Genomic DNA, 23,103 nt, shown 5'->3' with positions numbered 1-23,103 from the left:
AGTTGACAGTGCATGTCAGAGCAAAAACCATGAGGTCGAAGGAATTGTCCGTAGAGGTCAGAGACGACAGGATTGTGTCGGCACAGATCTGGGGAAGGGTACCAAAACATTTCTGCAGGATTGAAGGTCCCCAAGAACACCGTGGCCTCCATCATTCTTAAATGGAAGAAGTTTGGAACCACCAAGACTCTTCCTAGAGCTGGCCGCCCGGCCGAACTGTGCAATCGGGGGAGAAGGGCCTTGGTCAGGGAGGTGACCAAGAACCCGATGGTCACTGACAGAGCTCCTGGAGATGGGAGAACTTTCCAGAAGGACAACCATCTCTGCAGCACGCCACCAATCAGGCCTTAATGGTAGAATGGCCAGATGGAAGCCACTCCTCAGTAAAAGGCACACGAATGCTTGCTTGGCGTTTGCCAAAAGGCACCTAAAGGACTCAGACCATGAGAAACAAGATTCTCTGCTCTGATGAAACCAAGATTGAACTCTTTGGCCTGAATGCCAAGCGTCACGTCTGCAGGAAACCTGGCAGCATCCCTATGGTGAAGCATGGTGGTGGCAGCATCATGCTGTGGGGATGTTTTTCAGCGGCAGGGACTGGGAGAATAGTCAGGATAGAGGAAATGCCCAGCCAGAGCCCGGACTTGATCTGGAGAGACCTGAAAATAGCTGTGCAGCGACGCTCCCCACCCAACCTGACAGAGCTTAAGAGGATCTGCAGAGTAGAATGGGTGAAACTCTCGAAATACAGGTGTGCCAAGCTTGTAGCATCATACCCAAGAAAACTTGAGGCTGTAATCGCTGCCAAAGGTGCTTCAACAAAGTACTGAGTAAAGGGTCTGAATACTTTTTAATACATTTGCTAAAATTTCAAAACGGTTTTCGCTTTGTTATTTTGTGTAGATTGGGGGGGGGGGGGGCAACTTAATCAATTTTAGAGTAAGGCTGTAACGTAACAAAGTGGAAAATATTAAGGGTATGACTACATTCATAATGCACTGTATAGGCAATAGGGTGCCATTTTGGGATGCATCCCATATTGATGTGACCTGTTCTCTGTGTCTCCTGCAGCTTTTAACGCCCAACAATACCAGCAGCATCAGGAGCAACTGGCCTTGATGCAGAAACAGCAGCTGGAGCAGATTCAACAGCAACTGCAAGCCAACACCACCACTACCACCAGCACACAGGTTAGTTAGCCCGCTCTCTGACCTGGGTATTCTCAAAGTGGCTCAGAATACGAGCGCTGCTCCAGGATCTGTTTTTCCTTTTAGATCATAATGAATAAAATTCAATGGATAGGAGAGGGACCTGGTCCTAGATCAGCACTCCTAATCTGAGATGTTTGATACAGCCCCGTGACCTCTCTCCTCTCTCTGTCCATCAGTTTGTTTTTAGCATGGTGGTAATATGTTGTTCTCCTCTCTTACAGGTTTTGGTGTCCAAGACATTAGATTTAGCCAGTGCCCAGTTTGCTGCCTCTGCCCTGGTGACCACAGACCAGCTGCTGGCCTTGAAGACCAAGGATGAGGGAGGGCCGGTCAACGGGGTCCTTCCACCCTCAGGTTAACACTGCACCCAAGCATTTGTTGTGGTCAGGTCATTATTGTAAAATAATATCAATGCCTTTGCCTAGTTAAATAAATAAACTACTTTTTTAAAGCAGAGCATCAAAGAAAAGAGAAACTCGCACATTGCATTTGCCAGTATCACTTTGGACTTTGAAAGCTCTGACGAAGGCCATGAGGCCGGTATGTAAGCTGAATAAACACAAGTGAATCCAGTAAGCGCAGTGTGCAAGTTTCTTTTCTTTCAAGATATCATCAAATTATTCCCACGCACCTTCAAGTAACCTCAGATGTGGGCAAGTGCGTTTCCAATTAAACGCAGGGCTTTCACAGAATCAAACATAAAAGGTTGGAACTGATCAAAGTGGAAACTGCTTGTATAGCTTCTGCTAGGACCATGCAGATGTAGTGATTTGTTTTCTGTCTTCCCTTTCCACAGGTGTCTACAAGGGCTTGCACCTCACTAGCACAGCATCCCCGTCGCCTGCTGCCCCCACCTCCACCCCTAGCCCTCTGACCACCACCCCCTCCTCCCCCTTCCTGTTGCCCAGCACCAACAACAACAACGGCACTCCCCACACACATGCTGCCAACTCCACCACCACTCAGGTCCTGATGGGGAACAACAACCTCCGTCTGAGCATGTCCTCCCCTGGGGGCCTCCTCACCAAGCGCCACATACCCCGGACGCTAAGCCACGCCCACGTCGCCGTGTCGTCATCTGCCTTAAAGCTGGCTGCCACCACTAACTGTCAAATGCCTAAGATCTCCACCAACACACCGTCAATGGACATGGTGCCAAGGTGAGAGAGGGGGAGGAACTGGATGAGTGTGTCTGTGTTTCCAAATGGCACCCTACTCCTTTTTATAGTGCACTATTTACCAGGGCTCTGATGGGGCTCTTGTCTGAAGTAGTACGCTATATAGGGAATAGGGTCCATTTGGGACACTGAGTAAGTGTAGAGAAATTGACCATTACACAGTGTTCAGACAAGCGTAGCTCACACTGCTGATTCAGGAACATTACGTGAGTGAGTCAATATTGATGTAGATTTTACTGAACAGTCTCTGATTTGATTTGTCCGTATTTTCTCCACTTGCCTCCAGGGAAAATCGGGATCAAGACAAGCCAGCACTAAACAGCATTTCGGACAACACAGTGGCTATGGAGGTCACGTAACCTCCGAACACGGACGGGACTGTGGGCTCAGCCGAGAACTCATTTAGGTGCTATGCATCGTAGAGTTGTGAATGCAAGGAAGGGGCAGTGGAATGCGCACACGGCATACAACGCTGTCTCCATGGCAACTGTTGGGACTTAATTGCAATGGTCGTCTCGTACTTTTTTCATTTCTTATTTGTTACTGTTGATAAGAAATATCAACATCTGTAATTATGAATATGGCAATTATATGTACAGAACCGCATATTTGTAATACCCCCCCTCCCCCCTTGTATATAACGTTACTTGAATACAGAAATTGTTCATTTGATGTTTTGCACTTGGGATAAAATAAAAGACAAACTGCAACTGGTTCGAGTGTGAGGTGGGTGTGAGTTGTACAACAGTGTCATCACGTCAGTGCATGGTGTGGAACCTGCTGTTTTATCTATTTATTGTGCTGTGTTTACAGTTATTATAATTTGGTTTTGTTCTACGTTATTTTGGATTGGTACACTGTACCCTCATTGGTTCCCGTGTTGTAGTCTGTTTAGGTAGCTATTAACCTTTCTGTATTTTATGTATATTGTGAACATAACCAGGGGGTCCTCCCTCGAAGATTCCTGGTTGTTGGTTCATTGTATCATGTGGAAACAAATGGTGACATGCATTCATACAGAGTTGGTGGGTGTGGATTTAAGGCATCGGTTTGTCAGTCAGAGGGTAATCACTTAAGATCTTCCATTTTAATTTGTTCATGAGACAAGTAACAAAATGGGAATGAAGTCTGTTCCTAGAAGTCACTGCTGCTTCTGACTTACCTAAGCACTATTTTTGTTTTGAATTAATGCTGCTTTTCTATGATTTAGGTCTCTGGTTTGTTTTCACATCAGTACCTTTTTTTAAAAAGATCCCTTCTCCAATTATTTTGTGAAAAATGTAGTTATTTTTGTATCCCCTTCTGTTTTTGATAATGATTGTATGTTCCTCATTGAAAGACTTCATTATTTTGTTACTTGTTGATTTAAATGCGATAAGGTAGAAGAATGTAGTAACAGCTTGATTACATGTATCATTCCAGTTTATACATAACAAGAAGGAAATGTATAAAAAGGCAGATTTCTTTGCTTTTAGAATAATATTTCTCCAGAACGCTGCGAGGCCAAGATGAACCACAAGTATCGGGTGCCTTCCTTTGGAAATGCAAGCTCTCTTCTGTGAAGAGTACGGTACTAAACAAGGCTACTAGTTGTTGTACTACAAACTGAATGCCCATTCCAATGGCATAATTGATCCATGAGTTTTTTTATTTATTTTTTTAGATCCACAAAATGAAAAATTAACTTCTCACAAAAAATAAAACCCAGGGCATTATGTGTTTGGACCAGCATGTATCTTCTTTTTTTTTGTCTCATCCCATTGTTCCATGTTGTGGTCATAGCAGTAGGGTGAAGTCCCTAGATGCTTATCTGGTCCTCTAGCTGTTGGTAGAGCATGGCGATTCCTGGGACCACCCATATGGAAAAATGTATGCACGCATGACTAAGTCGCTTTGCATAAAAGGGTCTGCTAAATGGCATATTTCCCCTAGTAATGCAGAAGTTTTTATCTCCATATAAAATCATTTCTGGGTATCAATTAAAGACATGCTCCGGAACTTTGGTGACTAAGTATTTTTTAAACCTCCCGCTTTGGGCTGGATGTGTCTGTTATTGGTGCGCGGGGTCAGTTGTTTGTTCACCCGCAATTGCTAATAACCCATCCATAATCGCCCGGCTATATGTGAAAATCTGAGGCCTGCACTCAACCCTAACCCGGTAATATAGAAAATGCCTTGTAGGCGACAGTCAAAGACGGCTTAACAATTTTTTTGACTGGGTGCAGGTTTTTAAAAAATGTTTCTGCTTATAATTTTGACATTTTGGTAGGCTATTTCTTTAGTCAACTTGTCTATAATTGGATACATGCAGCTTCTCTTCTGTCATGTCACCCTAGAAGACTAAATAAACCCCTTGCTCACCAGATTGTCAAAAATCGATAGAATGAATGCTTCAATTAGTTGACCGGTAAAGTTTTCTCAGTCATCTTCTTTCGCGGAGCAATAACAAAAACTGGAAAGATTTTCTGTGCAAAATGTCCAAATGACATAAGTTTGACTGGTTGTAAGGAAATAGAAAGCTGTGAAAACAACCCAACATGTTTCAGATAAGTTTTCAGTCCGGCATGGATGCGTATTTCGTGGTTGAAATACTATCAGCTTTTATGATGCTGAAAGAAATAAATCATATTTCTCCGTTCCTGTTCCCAAGTCAAAATGTTGCCTACATTTGGTGTATAATTTTACTACAAGAAATGCTTAACTCTGCAAGAGTTCAAATCTAGGCGATGTGAGGATGTAGACCTACAGTCAGTGTCCAAATTTCAGTTTCCATTTGACCCATCTGAACAGCAGGCTACAGTTGCCTTGAACTTCTCTATTTGAAGTAACTGTCGAATTTGTATAGCGCCTCACAATCACATAGCCGGCACTGCTATCATCCTCTTTTACCACTTCACCAAATCTTTCCCAAACAATACTTTTCTGGTCATCGCTTCTCTTTATTTTCAACTCTCCATTTCGCAACATTTCTCTTACTGAATAAACTCCGACATTGTCCTTTTTGCCTCCCTGGAGTGACAACTTTTTCCTGCCTGTTCCCAAAGCATTTGGCAATTGACGTGTAGGACCTAAGGCTTACACACTAATGCCAGATAGCCTAAACATAATGAAAGAAAAACCTTGATGTAGCCTATAGATATAAATTGCACAAGAATTATACATTTATGGATGTTTTAAGGTATTTTCTATTTATTCAACCCACCCACCCTTCATCCACACTATCTAATGACCCTAAACCCATCCGGCCCGTTGGATGTGACTGCGGGTAATGAGTCAACCTGCGCATCACTAGTCTGTGTAGTACATACATATGTAATCTACGAGCAGAATTACTGTTACCTCAATTAGCCACCAAATCCCTAATTTGAAAGTTACTGTTTTTCTGGAAGCTATGCTATGCCATTTTCCCCCACGTGGGCCAGCCCCCTAGCAATTTTGGTTCAACCAATGAGCTTCAGCCCCTTGCTATATGAGTGACCGCTAACAAGAGGCACACACAGCAGAGTGAGCTGGAGCCTGACATGGTGCACATATGTGACTTAGTACTGAATTTGCGGGGACCACTTTTGGCTACTTTCAGAACTACTGGCTAAAAAAAATAGACTAAAGTACCGGAGAATCCCTTTAAGTACCTTTCTGTGTTTGCTTTCAATTAATATGGTCAAAAAGAAACAAATAGCTTCTTAGCAAATATCAATTTCTCACGCAATAATTTTGTTAGGACTGTCTGGGCGTGGTCCGAGTACAGCCTTATTCTAAAATTCATAAAATATTTTTTCCCCCTCATCAATCTACACAATAACCCAAAATGACAAAGAGAAAACAGGTTTTTAGAAATACCTTATAGACAAGTATTCAGACCCTTTGCTATGAGACTCGAAATTGAGCTCAGGTGCATCCTATTTCCATTGATCATCCTTGAGATGTTTATACAACTTGATTGGAGTCCACCTGTAGTAAATTCAAATGATTGGACATGATTTGGAAAGGCACACACCTGTCTATATAAGGTCCCACAGTTGACAGTGCATGTCAGAGCAAAAACCAAGCCATGAGGTTGAAGGAATTGTCCATAGAGCTTCGAGACAGGATTGTGTCGAGGCACAGATCTGGGAAGGGTACCAAAACATTTCTGCAGCATTGAAGGTCCCCAAGAACGCAGTGGCCTCCATCATTCTTAAATGGAAGAAGTTTGGAACCACCAAGACTCTTCCTAGAGCTGGCCACCCGGCCAAACTGAGCAATCGGGGGAGAAGGGCCTTGGTCACTCTGACAGAGCTCCAGAGTTCCTCTGTGAAGATGGGAGAACCTTCCAGAAGGACAACCATCTCTGCAGCACTCCACCAATCAGGCCTTTATGGTAGAGTGGCCAGATGGAAGCCACTCCTCAGTAAAAGGCACATGACAGGCCCGCTTGGAGTTTGCCAAAAGGCACCTAAAGGACTCAGACCATGAGAAACAAGATTGAACTCTTTGGCCTGAATGCCAAGCGTCACGTCTGGAGGAAACCAGGCACCGCTCACCACCTGGCCAATACCATCCCTACGGTGAAGCATGGTGGTGGCAGCATCATGCTGTGGGGATGTAATTTCAGCGGCAGGGACTGGGAGACTAGTCAGGATCGATGAATGGAGCAAAGTACAGAGAGATCCTTGATGAAAACCTGCTCAGGACCTCAGGCTGGGGCGAAGGTTCACCTTCCAACAGGACAACGACCCTAAGCACACAGCCATACCAACGCAGGAGTGGCTTCGGGACACGTCTCAATGTCTTTGAGTGGCCAGCCAGAGCCCGGACTTGAACCCGATCTAACATCTCTGGAGAGACCTGAAAATAGCTGTGCAGCGACGCTCCCCATCCAACCTGACAGAGCTTGAGAGGATCTGCAGAGAAGAATAGGAGAAACTCCCCAAATACAAGTGTGCCAAGCTTGTAGCGTCATACCCAAGAAGACTCGAGGCTGTAATCGCTGCCAAAGGTGCTTCAACAAAGTGCTGAGTAAAGGATCTGAATACTTATGTAAAATTATATTTCTAAAAACCTGTTTTTGCTTTGTCATTATGGGGTATTGTGTGTAGATTGATGATGAAAATTTAATCAATTTTATAATAAGACTGCTACGTAACAAAATGTGGAAAAAGTGAAGGGGTATGAATACTTTCCGAATGCACTGTATAAAGTCAGTGGCCAGTTGAGTGAAAATGGTTCGCTCCCACAGACAGTGAGTCACGTGGTCGTGGCTTGCTATATAAAGCAGGCAGATCGGCATCGAGCGTGGTATGATCGTCGGTGCCTGACACACCGGTTCCAGTATCTCAGAAACAGCCGGCCTCCGGGGCTTTTCACTCAGGACAGTGTCTAGGGCTTACCGAGAATGATGTGACAAACAAAAAACATCCAGTCAGCGGCAGTGCTGTGGGCGAAAACAGCTCTTTGATGAGAGGTCAAAAGAGATTGGCAAGAATCGTGCACGCTAACAGGTGGGCCACAAACAGGAAAATAACGGCGCAGTGCAAGAGGGGTGTGTAGAACGGCATCTCGGAACGCACAACTCGTCGGTCCTTGTCACGGATGGGCTATTGCAGCAGACGACCACACCGGGTTCCACTCCTGTCAACCAAAAACAAGAAGAAACAGCTCCAGTGGGCACGCGATCACCAACATTGGACAATTGAGTAGTTGAAAAACATTGCCTGGTCCGACGAATCCCGGTTCCTGTTGCGTCATGCTAATGGCAGAGTCAGGATTTGGCGTAAGCAGCATGGGTCCATGGCCCCATCCTGCCTGGTGTCAACTGTACAGGCTGGTGGCGGTGGTGTAATGGTGTGGGGAATGTTTCCCTGCACGTTAGGTCCCTTGATACCAATTGAGCAATGTTTCCACCCCCCAAAGAATTCAGTCTGTTGTAGAGGCAAAGGGGGGTCCGACTCGGTACTAGATGGGTGTACCTAATAAACTGGCTACTGAGTGTATATAAAACACAGGAAAATCACGTTTTTAACCGCTGTTGGCCTTTAAGGTTAGGAATGAGGAAGAGGAAGCTGATCCTAGATCTGTATGTAGGTGAAACTTCACCCCTGATCGTAGAAGGGAAAGCAGGGTTGTATTCATTTTTGCGAAGCGGTTTGCAACCAAAAACGAAAACATTGGTTTCTCATTGGACAAATTCAGGTAGGGCCTCCCTGTTTTGGTAAGAATTGTTCTGTTTGGTGGCTATTTAATGTGACCCTGAGCTTAGTGGTGTGGTGCGTACATCTAGACTTGAGTATGTTCAAGGTTATCTGTACTGTACAGGTCAAAAGGGATTTATGTTTTAACTGCTGATAACAACAAACAAAATATTTGTGTCCCAAATGGCACCCTATTCAGGCCTCATAGGGCTCTGATCAGAAGTAGCGCACTATATAGGGAATAGGGTGCCATTTGGGTCACATTCCACGAATGAGCAGCATCCTTTTCAGAGACACGCTGTTCTTGGATAAGCATGTTTCCCTCCTTCAAGCAGTGAAAATATATTTATACACCAACATACGACACTGGTAAGTATATATTGATTCACAGTTCAGAAAGGTCATCTTGTATCTGTTGAATCGAGTATGGAAAACAAAAATTAGGTACAAATAATAATTTTGTGTGCATAATACACTCACTGACGTAGCTTTAATTTAACTGAAAACTGAGCTCAAAATATGAAGTGTGAAAGTGACATTGGAAAAGTACAAACATTTACATTTTAGTCATTTAGCAGACACTCTTATCCAGAGCGACTTACAGTTAGTGAGTGCATACATTTTCATACTGGCCCCCCGTGGGAATCGAACCCACAACCCTGGCGTTGCAAGCGCCATGCTCTACCAACTGAGCGGTTTGTTTAACACTTGTTTGGCTACTACATGATTCCAAATGTGTTATTTCATAGTTTTGATGTCTTCACTATTATTCTACAACGTAGAAAATAGTAAAAATTAAGAAAAACCCTTGAATGAGGTGTTCTAAAACTTTTGACCCCTAGTGTATATACACACATACTCTGCACTCTGACATTGCTTGTTCTGATATTGCTCAATTTCTTGTTTATTTGGTTTTTTGGATTATGTGTGTAGTAACGCCAAGGTAGTGGGTTCGATCCCCGGGACCACCCATACACAAAAATGTATGCACACTTGACTGTAAGTCGCTTTGGATAAAAGCGTCTGCTAAATGGCATATTATTATTTATTATTGTTGTTGTATTGCTAGATATTACCGCACTCACTCACAGGAGCCATTCTTCCATTCATCGGTACATCACTGACATCATGTGGTTGGTTGATGGTATTGCACCTTGGCCACTATTATTGTTGCTCACAATTTCTTCCGAGACGGTTTCATGCTGTTGGAATGAATGGAGTGCAAGAGAAGTCACTGTGGGTGTCTCAAAGGGAGTTAGGATATGCAAGAAACACATTTTCATTACACACTTGTGTGTAACAGGACAAATATAAGCACCCTCCCTAATAATAATAACAGCGGCAAGCACCTCAGAGAGATATACAGTGGGGAGAACAAGTATTTGATACACTGCCGATTTTGCAGGTTTTCCTACTTACAAAGCATGTAGAGGTCTGTCATTTTTATCACAGGTACACTTCAACTGTGAGAGACAATCTAAAACAAAAATCCAGAAAATCACATTGTATGATTTTTAAGTAATTAATTTGCATTTTATTGCATGACATAAGTATTTGATACATCAGAAAAGCAGAACTTAATATTTGGTACAGAAACCTTTGTTTGCAATTACAGAGATCATACGTTTCCTGTAGGTCTTGACAAGGTTTGCACACATTGCAGCGGGGATTTTGGCCCACTCCTCCATACAGACCTTCTCCAGATCCTTCAGGTTTCGGGGCTGTTGCTGGGCAATACGGACTTTCAGCTCCCTCCAAAGATTTTCTATTGGGTTCAGGTCTGGAGACTGGCTAGGCCACTCCAGGACCTTGAGATGCTTCTTACGGAGCCACTCCTTAGTTGCCCTGGCTGTGTGTGTCGGGTCGTTGTCATGCTGGAAGACCCAGCCACGACCCATCTTCAATGCTCTTACTGAGGGAAGGAGGTTGTTGGCCAAGATCTCGCGATACATGGCCCATCCATCCTCCCCTCAATACGGTGCAGTCATCCTGTCCCCTTTGCAGAAAAGCATCCCCAAAGAATGATGTTTCCACCTCCATGCTTCACAGTTGGGATGGTGTTCTTGGAGTTGTACTCATCCTTCTTCTTCCTCCAAACACGGCGAGTGGAGATTAGACCAAAAAGTATTTTTGTCTCATCAGACCACATGACCTTCTCCCATTCCTTCTCTGGATCATCCAGATGGTCATTGGCAAACTTCAGACGGGCCTGGATATGCGCTGGCTTGAGCAGGGGGACCTTGCGTGCGCTGCAGGATTGTAATCCATGACGGCGTAGTGTGTTACTAATGTTTTTTTTTGAGACTGTGGTCCCAGCTCTCTTCAGGTCATTGACCAGGTCCTGCCGTGTAGTTATGGGCTGATCCCTTACCTTCCTCATGATCATTGATGCCCCACGAGGTGAGATCTTGCATGGAGCCCCAGACCAAGGGTGATTGACCGTCATCTTGAACTTCTTCCATTTTCTAATAATTGCGCCAACAGTTGTTGCCTTCTCACCAAGCTGCTTGCCTATTGTCCTGTAGCCCATCCCAGCCTTGTGCAGGTCTACAATTTTATCCCTGATGTCCTTACACAGCTCTCTGGTCTTGGCCATTGTGGAGAGGTTGGAGTCTGTTTGATTGAGTGTGTGGACAGGTGTATTTTATACAGGTAACGAGTTCAAGCAGGTGCAATTAATACAGGTAATGAGTGGAGAACAGGAGGGCTTCTTAAAGAAAAACTAACAGGTCTGTGAGAGCCGGAATTCTTACTGGTTGGTAGGTGATCAAATACTTATGTCATGCAATAAAATGCAAATTAATTACTTAAAAATCATACAATGTGATTTTCTGGATTTTTGTTTTAGATTCCGTCTCTCACAGTTGAAGTGTACCTATGATAAAAATTACAGACCTCTACATGCTTTGTAAGTAGGAAAACCTGCAAAATCGGCAGTGTATCAAATACTTGTTCTCCCCAGTGTATCTATTAGCACAGTGTGCCATCACAGCAGCAAGATTTGTGACCTGTTGCCACAAGAAAAGTGAAGCACAAACTCCATTGTAAATACAAATTATATTTATCTGTATTTATTTTCCCTTTCGTACTTCAACTATTTGCATTGTTACAACACTGTACATAGTCATAATAACATTTGAAATGTCTCTATTCTTTTGAAACTTGTGAGTGTAATGTTTACTGTTCATTTCTGATTGTTTATTATCTATTTCATTTGCTTTGGCAATGTACACGTTTCCCATGCCAATAAAGCCATTTGAATTGAATTGATAGAGAGACAGGGAACTCAGATTGTCTGCTTTCACCTCAGAGGAAGAGGGCCTCTTTGTTTTAGCTCCTGAATGCTCAGAGAGTGTTCCTGTTGCAGACTCCGGACTGCAACAGGAACTGCGGAGACTGCATTCACGGTAATTCTGCAGAAGTCGGCTCAATAGGAAATTACGCTTCAGCGATACAGATTGAATCCGTATGAATAGAGCCCTATCTTCTGCTCGGCTAGTCTGTGTTTCTCTGTATATATGGACTAGCTAACTCACAGGAGAATAGGCGCACATAGCTCTGGTCCAGGGCCTGGAATCTGGAACGGTTTGTTCTGTCCACGTCAATTCCTCACGCATCCCACAGTCATCTCCACATCGACACACTCACCAAACACACACACCTCGGCTTCGTTGCCATATAACTCGCTTCGGGACACGATTAGAATTAAGCCTTTGTGTTAGAGTCACTCTGTGATGTAATGTTATACATACACGCACAGACACATCAAAATCATTCTCATTCAAAAGGCATTTCCAGATGAACAATAATCCACATCCCCAGAGCAACTATGAATGAAACAGAATGAACACATGGGCATTTTTAGACCAATCACAACTTTTATTTTCATGACAATTTTCCAAGGCCAAATTACAAATAAATAAGTAAGGAGACACTTGCAAATAGCCCATGATATCACAAGGCCAGTAATCCACGCAGAACGAGAAGGAAAAATACCCCCCAGAAAACTGGCCAATAACAAAGACTAAATAGTTTTAAATGAGGTATTACAGCTGTACAACTGGTTTATCTTTAGGAACTTTGATCATATTAACCCCTCCCAACATATTTACTATGATAAACAATAGGAGTGGTCAAATTAATCTGTACACCAAACTTCGTGTCTTGTCTTTAGGTACATCAGTCGTTAAAGTGGATGACTTCACTACTAAGACATGTAATGTATGTATGTATGTATGTATGTATGTATGTATGTATGCCTGCATGTATGTATGTGTGTATGCATGTGTAACCTCAGAGAAACACTCAAGACAAAGCACTTTGTATATTCCTATGAACAAATCTTCTTAACCAATTGTAGCCTGGTATGGGATAGCAAAGCAGCAAACTGGACAGAGATTGGTTGGGAGTTGAATACAAAGAACCAATGAAAATGTCAGGAGAAGGAAATATCAGGAAATGTAAGAAGAAAGGGAACTAGCCTGCACCTGGTTCCTCATTCGTAACATTATTAGTGTTTTGGACTACTCCCAAAAACCGAGGGTCATTTTCAAATGCTGAAATATCCCTTGTGCTAAATATAGAATATCCAAGCTGTTCCTCTTCTAAGCTATATACTGTACATTGCTCATACACAGTAATCATTTGCATACAATACATATATGGCAGCCTATAACATATGTGGAATTCCAAACGAGATTGGCCCAAAGATATTTGATGCTTTTGATTTTCCTGAAATGAAATCAATAAAAAAATCATTTTCAGGAAGGATGTTTGGCATAAATCTGTATCCAAAATAATGATTGAGAAATAATGAAACATGACATTTTGGCCATACCCGGGCCTTATCGTAAATATCTCAAAAGTACCCTTTTCTTTTTTCTTTTGTTCAGTTTAGGATATTGTTAAAAAACAATATACTCTACAAGTACATAACATTTCCAGAGTGGTCTCTGCTACTTTTGAAATCATTATACATTTTTGGTACACCAACAACACAGTTAATGGGGAAAATGATTAAAAGGGAACACCCTCTGCTGGTGATTTGCTGACAGTGCAATCCTACAGGAGTGCTGTGATTGGTTAATGGCCTATAATGTCAAATAAATGTATAAAATGGTTCATATCTTCAAAAGGCCTGGGTAAAGCCAAAATGTCATGAACTTTCCAACTTTAAATCAATGATTTCAACTTCAAAAGGTAATACCAAACCTCCTTGCCCCAAAGTACCCTTTCCAAGGATTTCATATCTTTGGGGCAATCTCCTATGGAATTGCCAGCATGCCTTTATGCATGACAAAGTCTTTTCATCTTGGATTTTATTTCTTAATACATGATATGTAACAAATGTATATAGAGTGCATTCACAAGGAATCATGCAACCCAAATAACTTCCCAGAGACTTAAATCTGTTCACCTGTAGTGCCTTATTCTTCACCATTGTATTTGTCTTTTATATTCACAAGGCCAAAATATTTGTCTTCATTACAGAGTTCCAAATATAATTGTGTAACGTCATCGGAACAGTACTTTCACAATACAGAAAAAGAGGTATGGCGTCATATTAGTGCCAACAAATTCAAGTTGATTGAATTCAGATTCAATTTCTGTTGGCACTAATATCACTCCATAAAGAGGCTATATGTTACTACTTCTACAACAATGTTTTCTGTCTGTCCGTCTGTTTGTCCTTCTCTAGGTTTTCTTTGTACATTTGAATGGAAAGCGACAGGCCCGCACCCACACATTCATACACTGTGAAGTGGCTCTCTCTCTCTGTGCATGTTTCCTTTACATACTTTAGTTTTAGAATGTGTATTTCATATAAATATTGCACATTCAATCTGTATTTCATATTTCATCAATAATAGAACAGTAACTAGGGCTATGACAAAGAAATAGGACAATGTATTACTGTAATACAAACAGGGATATCAGAGTAGACAGGACTACTGTTGTATGACACACAAACACAGTCTGCCAAACAGCTATTAATAAAGCAAACACCTACAGATCTGGACTGGGATTAATTGGTTCTCTTGGAGACATCCATGCAGTACATTGGTCATCATTTTATGGAGTAAAATGGCAGGTTTAGGCCAATTCGATACAGACAATCCACATGGTTTTGTGGTTTATGGAACCAGATAGTCCAGGTGATAACATGGTTTATGGAGCCACATACCTGGTTTAGCAGGATACTGTGTATGTAACATTGTTTTACTGGAGGAAACATTGAAAGGTAACAGACTGATACAGGTCACGGTGGTGGCCATCCAGCAGGCTTCACAGAGACATGGGAACTTGGAACAAGCTCAGGGCAGTGAAAGCACACACACACACACACACACACACACACACACACACACACACACACACACACACACACACACAAACATCAGCACAGGCACAAACCACACATGCACCCATACACACCCCTAGCTGTAAATTTGGACATTATTATACAGATTATGTTTCAAAGATTAACCAGAGGCAGAGACTGCTTCCTGCTGGTTAAGTGACAGAATATAAATGAATAAGGGTCTCAGTAGGATTGGCATCCCATGCTGAGAAGTTGCCCTTAGGCACATATCAAGGATCCTCTCCACATCCTAACCTCAACCACAGGGAAGAGAAACTAAACTTAGATCAGCTTTATTGGGTAACTGCATCCTACTTTCCTGTAGCCACCCTGGACACCTCACAATCATTGCTAACATGGTCCCAGATAAGTTCTTGCCTTGGTCAACTCATGACATCCCACAAATAGTCAGAGCTAGGATCAGCCTACATTAGGAGAAACCCAGGCACATCACATCAGCCCATAGCCACACACAGGGGCAAAGAGCAGGGAGAGGAGATTCCATCACTGGCACACAGTAACAGAGTGACATAGGACTTCAATCAGTAAACACATACTCTTCCATAGGATAGAAACAACCTTCAGGACATAGACGCAGATGAGGGAGAAGAATTATAATGAGAATAATAAATGAGAAACAAACCATTCAGAAAAATATAAGAAAGATATTTATTTTTTATTTTTAACCTATATTTAACTAGGCAAGTCAGTTAAGAACTAATTCTTATTTACAATGACGGCCTACACCGGCCAAACCCGGACAACGCTGGGCCAATTGTGCGCCGCCCTATGGGACTCCCAATCACGGCCGGTTGTGATACAGCCTGGAATCGAACCAGGGGGTCTATAGTGACGCCTCAAGCACTGAGATGCAGTGCCTTAGACCGCTGCAACTGGCTTGGCCAATCTGTCTTTTCTATTTCTTTATAAGAAATAAAGAAAGCAAATTAAGAATGCGAGTTGCGTTGCTAAAAATGTCTCATGGCTTCGTAACACTGATTTCTCTCAGACACAAGATGTTCATCAAATGGGCTTCGGAAACGAACGAAGACAAACAGATTACGTTAAAAAAAGAAACATAACAAAACATGAACAAAACAAAACATCACCACACCCAAAAACATTTATACAATATAAAGAGATCCCTGCATAGATTCAATCCTGGATGTGGAACGTTTAAACCAAAGGGCCTCCTTTTTCAGGGTCGTATTCATTAGTGCACACCATAGCAAAACGTTTTGCAAAGGGAAAAATGAAAATGAGCGTTTCTTGTTGGACAAGTTCAGGTAGTCCCTCCCTGTTTCAGTCTGTCGTCTTCCATTTGATGCCTAATGAACACGACCCAGGCCACTGTCACACAAAAACCATCCTTTCTCCTATCAGGTGTCTGGACTACACACAGAGGCCGAAGAGGAGATGCTAGACGGAGGAGAGGAGAGTGAAGGGAGGGAGAAAAAGAGGAGAGGAGCGGAGAAGTGGGACATGGACATTGTTCAAAACATTTTCTGCGTCTCGGCTGAGTCGTGTCGACATCCTTCATCACCATGATGCCACCATCGTCATAGCAACATACAGACCCCCAAAAACCTTTGACGAAGAGAAGTAACAGATGTCGCTCCAACTGGCTTGGCCCCTCTGTCTTTTCTTTAAAAATGGGGGGGTCTAGATTGGGGGGATGGGTCTATGTCTGTGTTTGTTTGTGTGTAACTTGCCGCTGTACATTCTCTCCAGTTTTCATGTCATCTACATAGTGTTTGTTAGATTCCTTGCGTATGTCTGTCTGTGTGTGTGTGTTACTTGCCGCCGTACATTCTCTCGATGTCGTCCTGATAGTGTGATTTGAGTGCCTTGCGTTTGAGTTTGAATGCGTCTGTCACCAGGCCAGTCTCTGGGGTCCAGGGCTCTGCACTCAGACGGATCTTCTTAGGGATCTCAAAGCGCTCCAGTTTGGCTGGGGGGAAACAACACTGGACTTTAGAGACTAATGCATGGGCTGAGGTTGAGAAGTACAATTCAACGATAGGTCCAGAAAGATGGCAGAGGGTTAGGAGGAAAAACAAGGCTGCATTCCAAACACGTAAAAGACTCTCCCATCAGCCCACTTCTGATGAAGTATCATGAGTTGACACTTGCAGGGCAAGGGACGAAGGAGGAATGAATTCATTTTAAATAGACCGCCCTTGCCCGGAAATTTGCCACTTTTTCAGTCATCATGGAACCAACGGTGACTGTTGTGTGTGCTTTATATGCGCTACAGTCAATTATGATTGCATTTCGTATCTTGGCTGGACGGAGAAATTTGTGGAGTGTATGTAAACTTCCGACTTCAACTATACATAAATACAGTTGAAGTCGGAAGTTTACATACACTTACAGTGAGGGAAAAAAGTATTTGATTCCCTGCTGATTTTGTACGTTTGCCCACTGACAAAGAAATTATCAGTCTATAATTTTAATGGTAGGTTTATTTGAACAGTGAGAGACAAAATAACAACAACAAACTCCAGAAAAACGCATGTCAAAAATGTTATAAATTGATTTGAATTTTAAATGAGGGAAATAGGTATTTGACCCCCTCTCAATCAGAAAGATTTCTGGCTCCCAGGTGTCTTTTATACAGGTAACGAGCTGAGATTAGGAGCACACTCTTAAAGGGAGTGCTCCTAATCTCAGCTTGTTCCCTGTATAAAAGACACCTGTCCACAGAAGCAATCAATCAATCAGATTACAAACTCTCCACCATGGCCAAGACCAAAGAGCTCTCCAAGGATGTCAGGGACAAGATTGTAGACCTACACAAGGCTGGAATGGGCTACAAGACCATCGCCAAGCAGCTTGGTGAGAAGGTGACAACAGTTGGTGCGATTATTCGCAAATGGAAGAAACACAAAATAACTGTCAATCTCCCTCGGCCTGGGGCTCCATGCAAGATCTCACCTCGTGGAGTTGCAATGATCATGAGAATGGTGAGGAATCAGCCCAGAACTACACGGGAGGATCTTGTCAATGATCTGAAGGCAGCTGGGACCATAGTCACCAAGAAAACAATTGGTAACACACTACGCTGTGAAGGACTGAAATCCTGCAGCGCCCGCAAGGTCCCCCTGCTCAAGAAAGCACATATACATGCCCGTCTGAAGTTTACCAATGAACATCTGAATGATTCAGAGGAGAACTGGGTGAATGTGTTGTGGTCAGATGAGACCAAAATCGAGCTCTTTGGCATCAACTCAACTCGCCGTGTTTGGAGGAGGAGGAATGCTGCCTATGACTCCAAGAACACCATCCCCACCGTCAAACATGGAGGTGGAAACATTATGCTTTGGGGGTGTTTTTCTGCTAAGGGGACAGGACAACTTCACCGCATCAAAGGGACGATGGACGGGGCCATGTACCGTCAAATCTTGGGTGAGATTTCAGCCAGGGCATTGAAAATGGGTCGTGGATGGGTATTCCAGCATGACAATGACCCAAAACTTTAAAAAGCTGAAATAAATCATTCTCTCTACTATTATTCTGAAATTTCACATTCTTAAAATAAATTGATGATCCTAACTGACCTAAAACAGGGGATTTTTACTAGGATTAAATGTCAGGAATTGTGAAAAACTGAGTTTAAATGTATTTGGCTAAGATGTATGTAAACTTACGACTTCCAATTGTACATATAAATACATGTATATAAACATATCCTTTAAAAAAAAAATATTTCCCTTTATTACTTTCCAACCCCACCACCCCTTCCCTAATTAGAGTTGGAGAGACTAGTGAACAACAATGCTTAGGCCTCTACTTCCAGCTTATACTTACTATATACATTTTATGGACACAGTCAATTTTACAATAATTATATTTTGTTGAACTTCCTCTACCCTCAACCTTTCCGATCATTTTCATGATGTCCATCCGGTTTGCTTCCAAATGCCATATCTTTCTAACTGTGCTCTTTCACAAAAGCTCTCAATCTATAACCTATATACTTATTATGGACACAGTATGCTTTACATTAGTTGTTATTAGTTGTTGTTAGTTGTTATTAGTCCTATCCTTCAGCTCCATTCAACACCTCCCATCTATCTCTTAACACCATCCATATTGGATTTCTATTTGCCATATATTTTTAACTGTACTGTGATGTTTCACAAAAGCTCTGAACCCTTCTATTCTCATTGTTTCTACAGATTGTAAATTGAAAATAAACATTTTTGCTATTATTATATTATTGATCGATTGACTATGACTTTTCAGATCACCCAGTAGTGCTATCTGCAGGGTAAGTTCCAGGTAAATATTGCAATCCTTCAGCCATTCCTGGACCTGTGACCAAAAACAAGCTACAAATGGACAGTACCAAAACAAATGATCTAATGCTTCTGTCTCTTTGCAGCAAAATCTGCAGAGCTGGGAAGATTGTATCCCCCATATAAATAACATTATATTGGTAGCAAGAATTTTGTATAATAATTTAAATTGAACAATTATAAGTTTTGAATCAGGCGTCGTTTTGCTTATCAGTTCATAAACACTATGCCATGGAATCGGTACGTCAAAAATCTCTTCCCAACTCTTTTAGAATCTATATGGGACGGCTGTCAATCCTTTGGTCCTTAAATTAAACTGGTATACTTTTTTATTTATCACAATTTTCTTTAACCAATTATGTTCTTTAATGCAAGGCCGACAGACAAGTTCCCTACTTTTTCCCCCTTCCACTTTCCTAATGCTGCAATTATTTGGTTGTATTTTTGGGTAGAGCAGACATTTCCATATGTTTTTGTTAGCTGCATGTGCGACACAACTCCACCAGTCCTACCTATGATATAATTTACGAAGATTATACCTTTTTTAAACATTCTTTCAAAAAATTATGTTTTTTTATCAACTAGTATATTTGAGTTTAACCATAATATTTGTTGCATTTTTTGTTCTGTCGTTTCTGGAGTGAAATTACAACCAACTTTCTATGGCTTGTTTTAGAAATAGTGATATTTGGGAGATTATTTCCTTTTCAAATAACTGAAAGTGAGAGGTTGTAATCTGAATAAAGGGAAAAAGGCCATTCTTGAACATGGGGTGAGACAATCTTACTAGTTTGCTAGAGAACCAGTTCGGATTTAAGTATCATTTTTGTATGACTGAAGCTTTTAGTGATAGGTCTAATGCTTTAATATTTAATAATTTCTGTCCTCCGAATTCATATTCATTATATAAATAGGCCCGTTTAATTTTGTCTGGCTTGCCGTTCCAAATAAAATGTTTTTCTCATATAATTTAAAAAACTGTTCGCTAAGCGTAGGCAAGACCATAAGCAAATAGGTAAACTGGGATAATACTAAAGAGTTAATCAGGGTGATTTTTCCACAAATAGACAGGTATTTACCTTTCCATGGTAGAAAGATCTTATCTATTTTTGCTAACTTTCTATTAAAATGTATTGGAGTGAGATCATTTATTTCATTTGGGATATGTATTCTAAGTATATCCACATCACCATCATGGTAATGTAAAAATTGTATTTTTTTGTGATCCAATACGTCATTTAGTACATTTATCATAATTTGGTTGTAATCCAGAGAGGTTGGAAAATGTATCTAGATCCTCTGAGAGGCTGTGGAGGGATTCAAGTTGTGGATTTAAAAGAAAAAAATAATCATTAACGTACAATGACACCTTTGTTTTTAAGCCCTGGATTTCTAATCCTTTGATATTATTGTTGGATCTGATTTTAATAGCTAACATCTCGATGGCAATCCCTGATGTCCTTACACAGCTCTCTGGTCTTGGCCATTGTGGAGAGGTTGGAGTCTGTTTGTTTGAGTGTGTGGACAGGTATCTTTTATACAGGTAACGAGTTCAAACAGGTGCAGTTAATGCAGGTAATGAGTGGAGAACAGGAGGGCTTCTTTAAGAAAAACTAACAGGTCTGTAAGAGCCGGAATTCTTACTGGTTGGTAGGTGATCAAATACTTATGTCATGCAATAAAATGCAAATTCATTACTTAAAAATCATACAATGTGATTTTCTGGATTTTTGTTTTAGATTCCATCTCTCACAGTTGAAGTGTACCTATGATAAAAATTACAGACCTCTACATGCTTTGTAAGTAGGAAAACCTGAAAAATCGGCAGTGTATCAAATACTTGTTCTCCCCACTGTATATAGCTATTAAAAATATATATCTATTCAAATATCTTGCATATCTTAATTTCCATCATTATCAATTAATATGCGTAATAATGTCGGCAGTTCATGCAAAGCATTGTTACCTATAACCCGGATTGCCATTGTATTACATTACATTTTTGTCAAGCAATTATTATTTTAGCAAACAATTATTTTGGTTCATCCTATATTCTCTCTAACATCCTTACCCCCTTGCAACAGATGTTGGATACACACACACACACACGCACACACTCTTACACACTCAATCCCTTTCCTCCACAATCAACCATAAGCTCAGATGCTCAAGGGTTGTTACATCCCAGAGCCCAACTCAAGAAAGGACCTGATTTACGAATGCATATACAGTTACAGCTGCTTGAGAAAGCATGCAAGATTGAGCAAAAATTGACAAGAACTTTAGATTTGATTAACCTATGTCAAGTCCTAGGTGATGGAAATCAGATCCACCCTCTTCCCCTGAAACACAAACACTCTGGTGGGGACCATTGTAACCATTTTCCCCAAGCATCTCCGTGCAGTCAGACCTTTGATTATTTTGTGCCACCAGGGCCACAATAATATGCCCCCTCTCTGATTGTCCGAGTGTGACCCCCTCCCCATGGGTTACTGCAGCCAGTGTTGCCAGCACTGCCACTACCTGGGTGGGGGTACAATCCCCACCGGCTAGGTACAAGGACGTCAAGGTTTCTCATTAGCAGCTTTGAGAATTTCCTTGTATATTATGCTCTCCCATCAGGGGGCTCTGGCTTTGTAGGACCAACCCTGCCAGGCAGGCTCAGAATCTTGAGGGGGCGGTGCTGCTCTAGTAGGTCTCTGACCGCATTTATCTTTCTGTTTTGGCTGCATATAGGCAACTTACAGCAGGGCCATAAAACAGATGGGGACTTCCCTTTGGTGAATGGGTCGCTCAGGTGGGTGTCTAGGATATAGGGTTGGGGACCGTTCCATCATGATAGGACAATAAAAATAATAATTCGATGTATACTTTATTTTAAAATGTATATCCCTCATCTGCACAAAATTGAAAGCTCTCTCTCACAACCCCTGCTCACAGACACACGTTGGTTCTGGGATATGCAACCATTTCCTTTCTCACTCACTTAACGCCACACTTTTCCAAACACAAAAACGCACAGCACACCTTCCATCACAATACATCCACACACTGTGCCCTCTATGTCTTCTGTTTGCTATGTTTTTATCTCCACTATGTTGATTGAGTACTTGTGTTTTAATTAGTGATATTTGAAGATGTATTATTTAGCTTGTTAACCTTTCTTGTAATGCCGTCTTATCCCTTTATAAAATACTATAAATACTATAAATGTGTTTTATTATTACAATACCTACCATGGCTAGTATTGGGTGTTTCATTATTCGATGACTCTATTAGAACTTTCAGAATAGCCATGGAGTAGTCTTTGAGTCAAGGAACATTTGGTTGTCAATATACAGTTTATCGACTACGAGAGCAACACGCTTCCCTTTTAATCTATTTTCCTTGAAGATTGGGTACAGAACTTTGCGCCGTTCTGCAATCTCCCTCGGAAACTGAACATCATGCCTATTTTCGTGCCAGCAAGTCTTTTACCTAGGCTTTTAACCATTACTTTATCCTTAAAAAAAACAAATTTGGCAACGATTGGACGCTCACATCTCTGTCCGAAACGGTGTACACGTTCGAGTTGGATTTTATCGGCAGCATCGAGTGGGATTTGAAGCGCTGTAAGAAAGAAGTCCTTCGGTAACCTCTCCTTCTTTTTCTTGGATACCCGTAAGTACTAGATTTTCTCTCATCGATCTACTCTGTATGTCTAGGAAGGCTTCTCTCAGAAAGTTGTTCTTCTTTTTAAGTTCCTTAACGTCCGTTTCTATCTTAGTGACTGTCCCTTTTAGCTTTTTTTTAATCTTTCTCCATTATCACAGCTTTTTCGTCACTCATTTCAAGACTCACCTTCAACTCCTTTACATCCTTACTGACCAACTCTAGTATGCC

The 23,103-nt window shown here is 41.7% G+C and overlaps 2 protein-coding genes across 4 annotated transcripts in view; one reads left to right on the top strand and one right to left on the bottom strand.

The window, feature by feature from the left end:
* The window catches only part of LOC121535157 (enhancer of polycomb homolog 1-like), a 39,966-nt gene extending 35,844 nt beyond the window's left edge, over positions 1-4,122 (top strand). For all 3 annotated transcript variants that reach the window (XM_045206279.1, XM_045206278.1, XM_041841935.2), the window contains 4 exons: positions 1,072-1,190; positions 1,433-1,565; positions 2,008-2,371; positions 2,676-4,122. In XM_045206279.1, coding sequence (XP_045062214.1) covers positions 1,072-1,190; positions 1,433-1,565; positions 2,008-2,371; positions 2,676-2,748 — 689 coding nt within the window. In that variant the 3' untranslated portion in view covers positions 2,749-4,122. The remainder of the gene's footprint in view (positions 1-1,071; positions 1,191-1,432; positions 1,566-2,007; positions 2,372-2,675) is intronic.
* Positions 4,123-16,580: 12,458 nt separating this feature from the next.
* Positions 16,581-23,103, bottom strand: part of LOC121535156 (long-chain-fatty-acid--CoA ligase 3-like) — a 40,981-nt gene continuing 34,458 nt past the window's right edge. The window contains exon 15 of the mRNA XM_041841934.2: positions 16,581-16,871. Within this exon, the coding sequence (XP_041697868.2) occupies positions 16,714-16,871 (158 nt within the window). The 3' untranslated portion in view covers positions 16,581-16,713. The remainder of the gene's footprint in view (positions 16,872-23,103) is intronic.

The sequence above is a fragment of the Coregonus clupeaformis genome, chromosome 21 (assembly GCF_020615455.1).
Source record: "Coregonus clupeaformis isolate EN_2021a chromosome 21, ASM2061545v1, whole genome shotgun sequence".
In the NCBI taxonomy this organism is placed as follows: Eukaryota; Metazoa; Chordata; class Actinopteri; order Salmoniformes; family Salmonidae; genus Coregonus; species Coregonus clupeaformis.
Note: the sequence above shows the minus strand (reverse complement) of the source record. Positions and strands in the feature narration are given on the sequence as shown.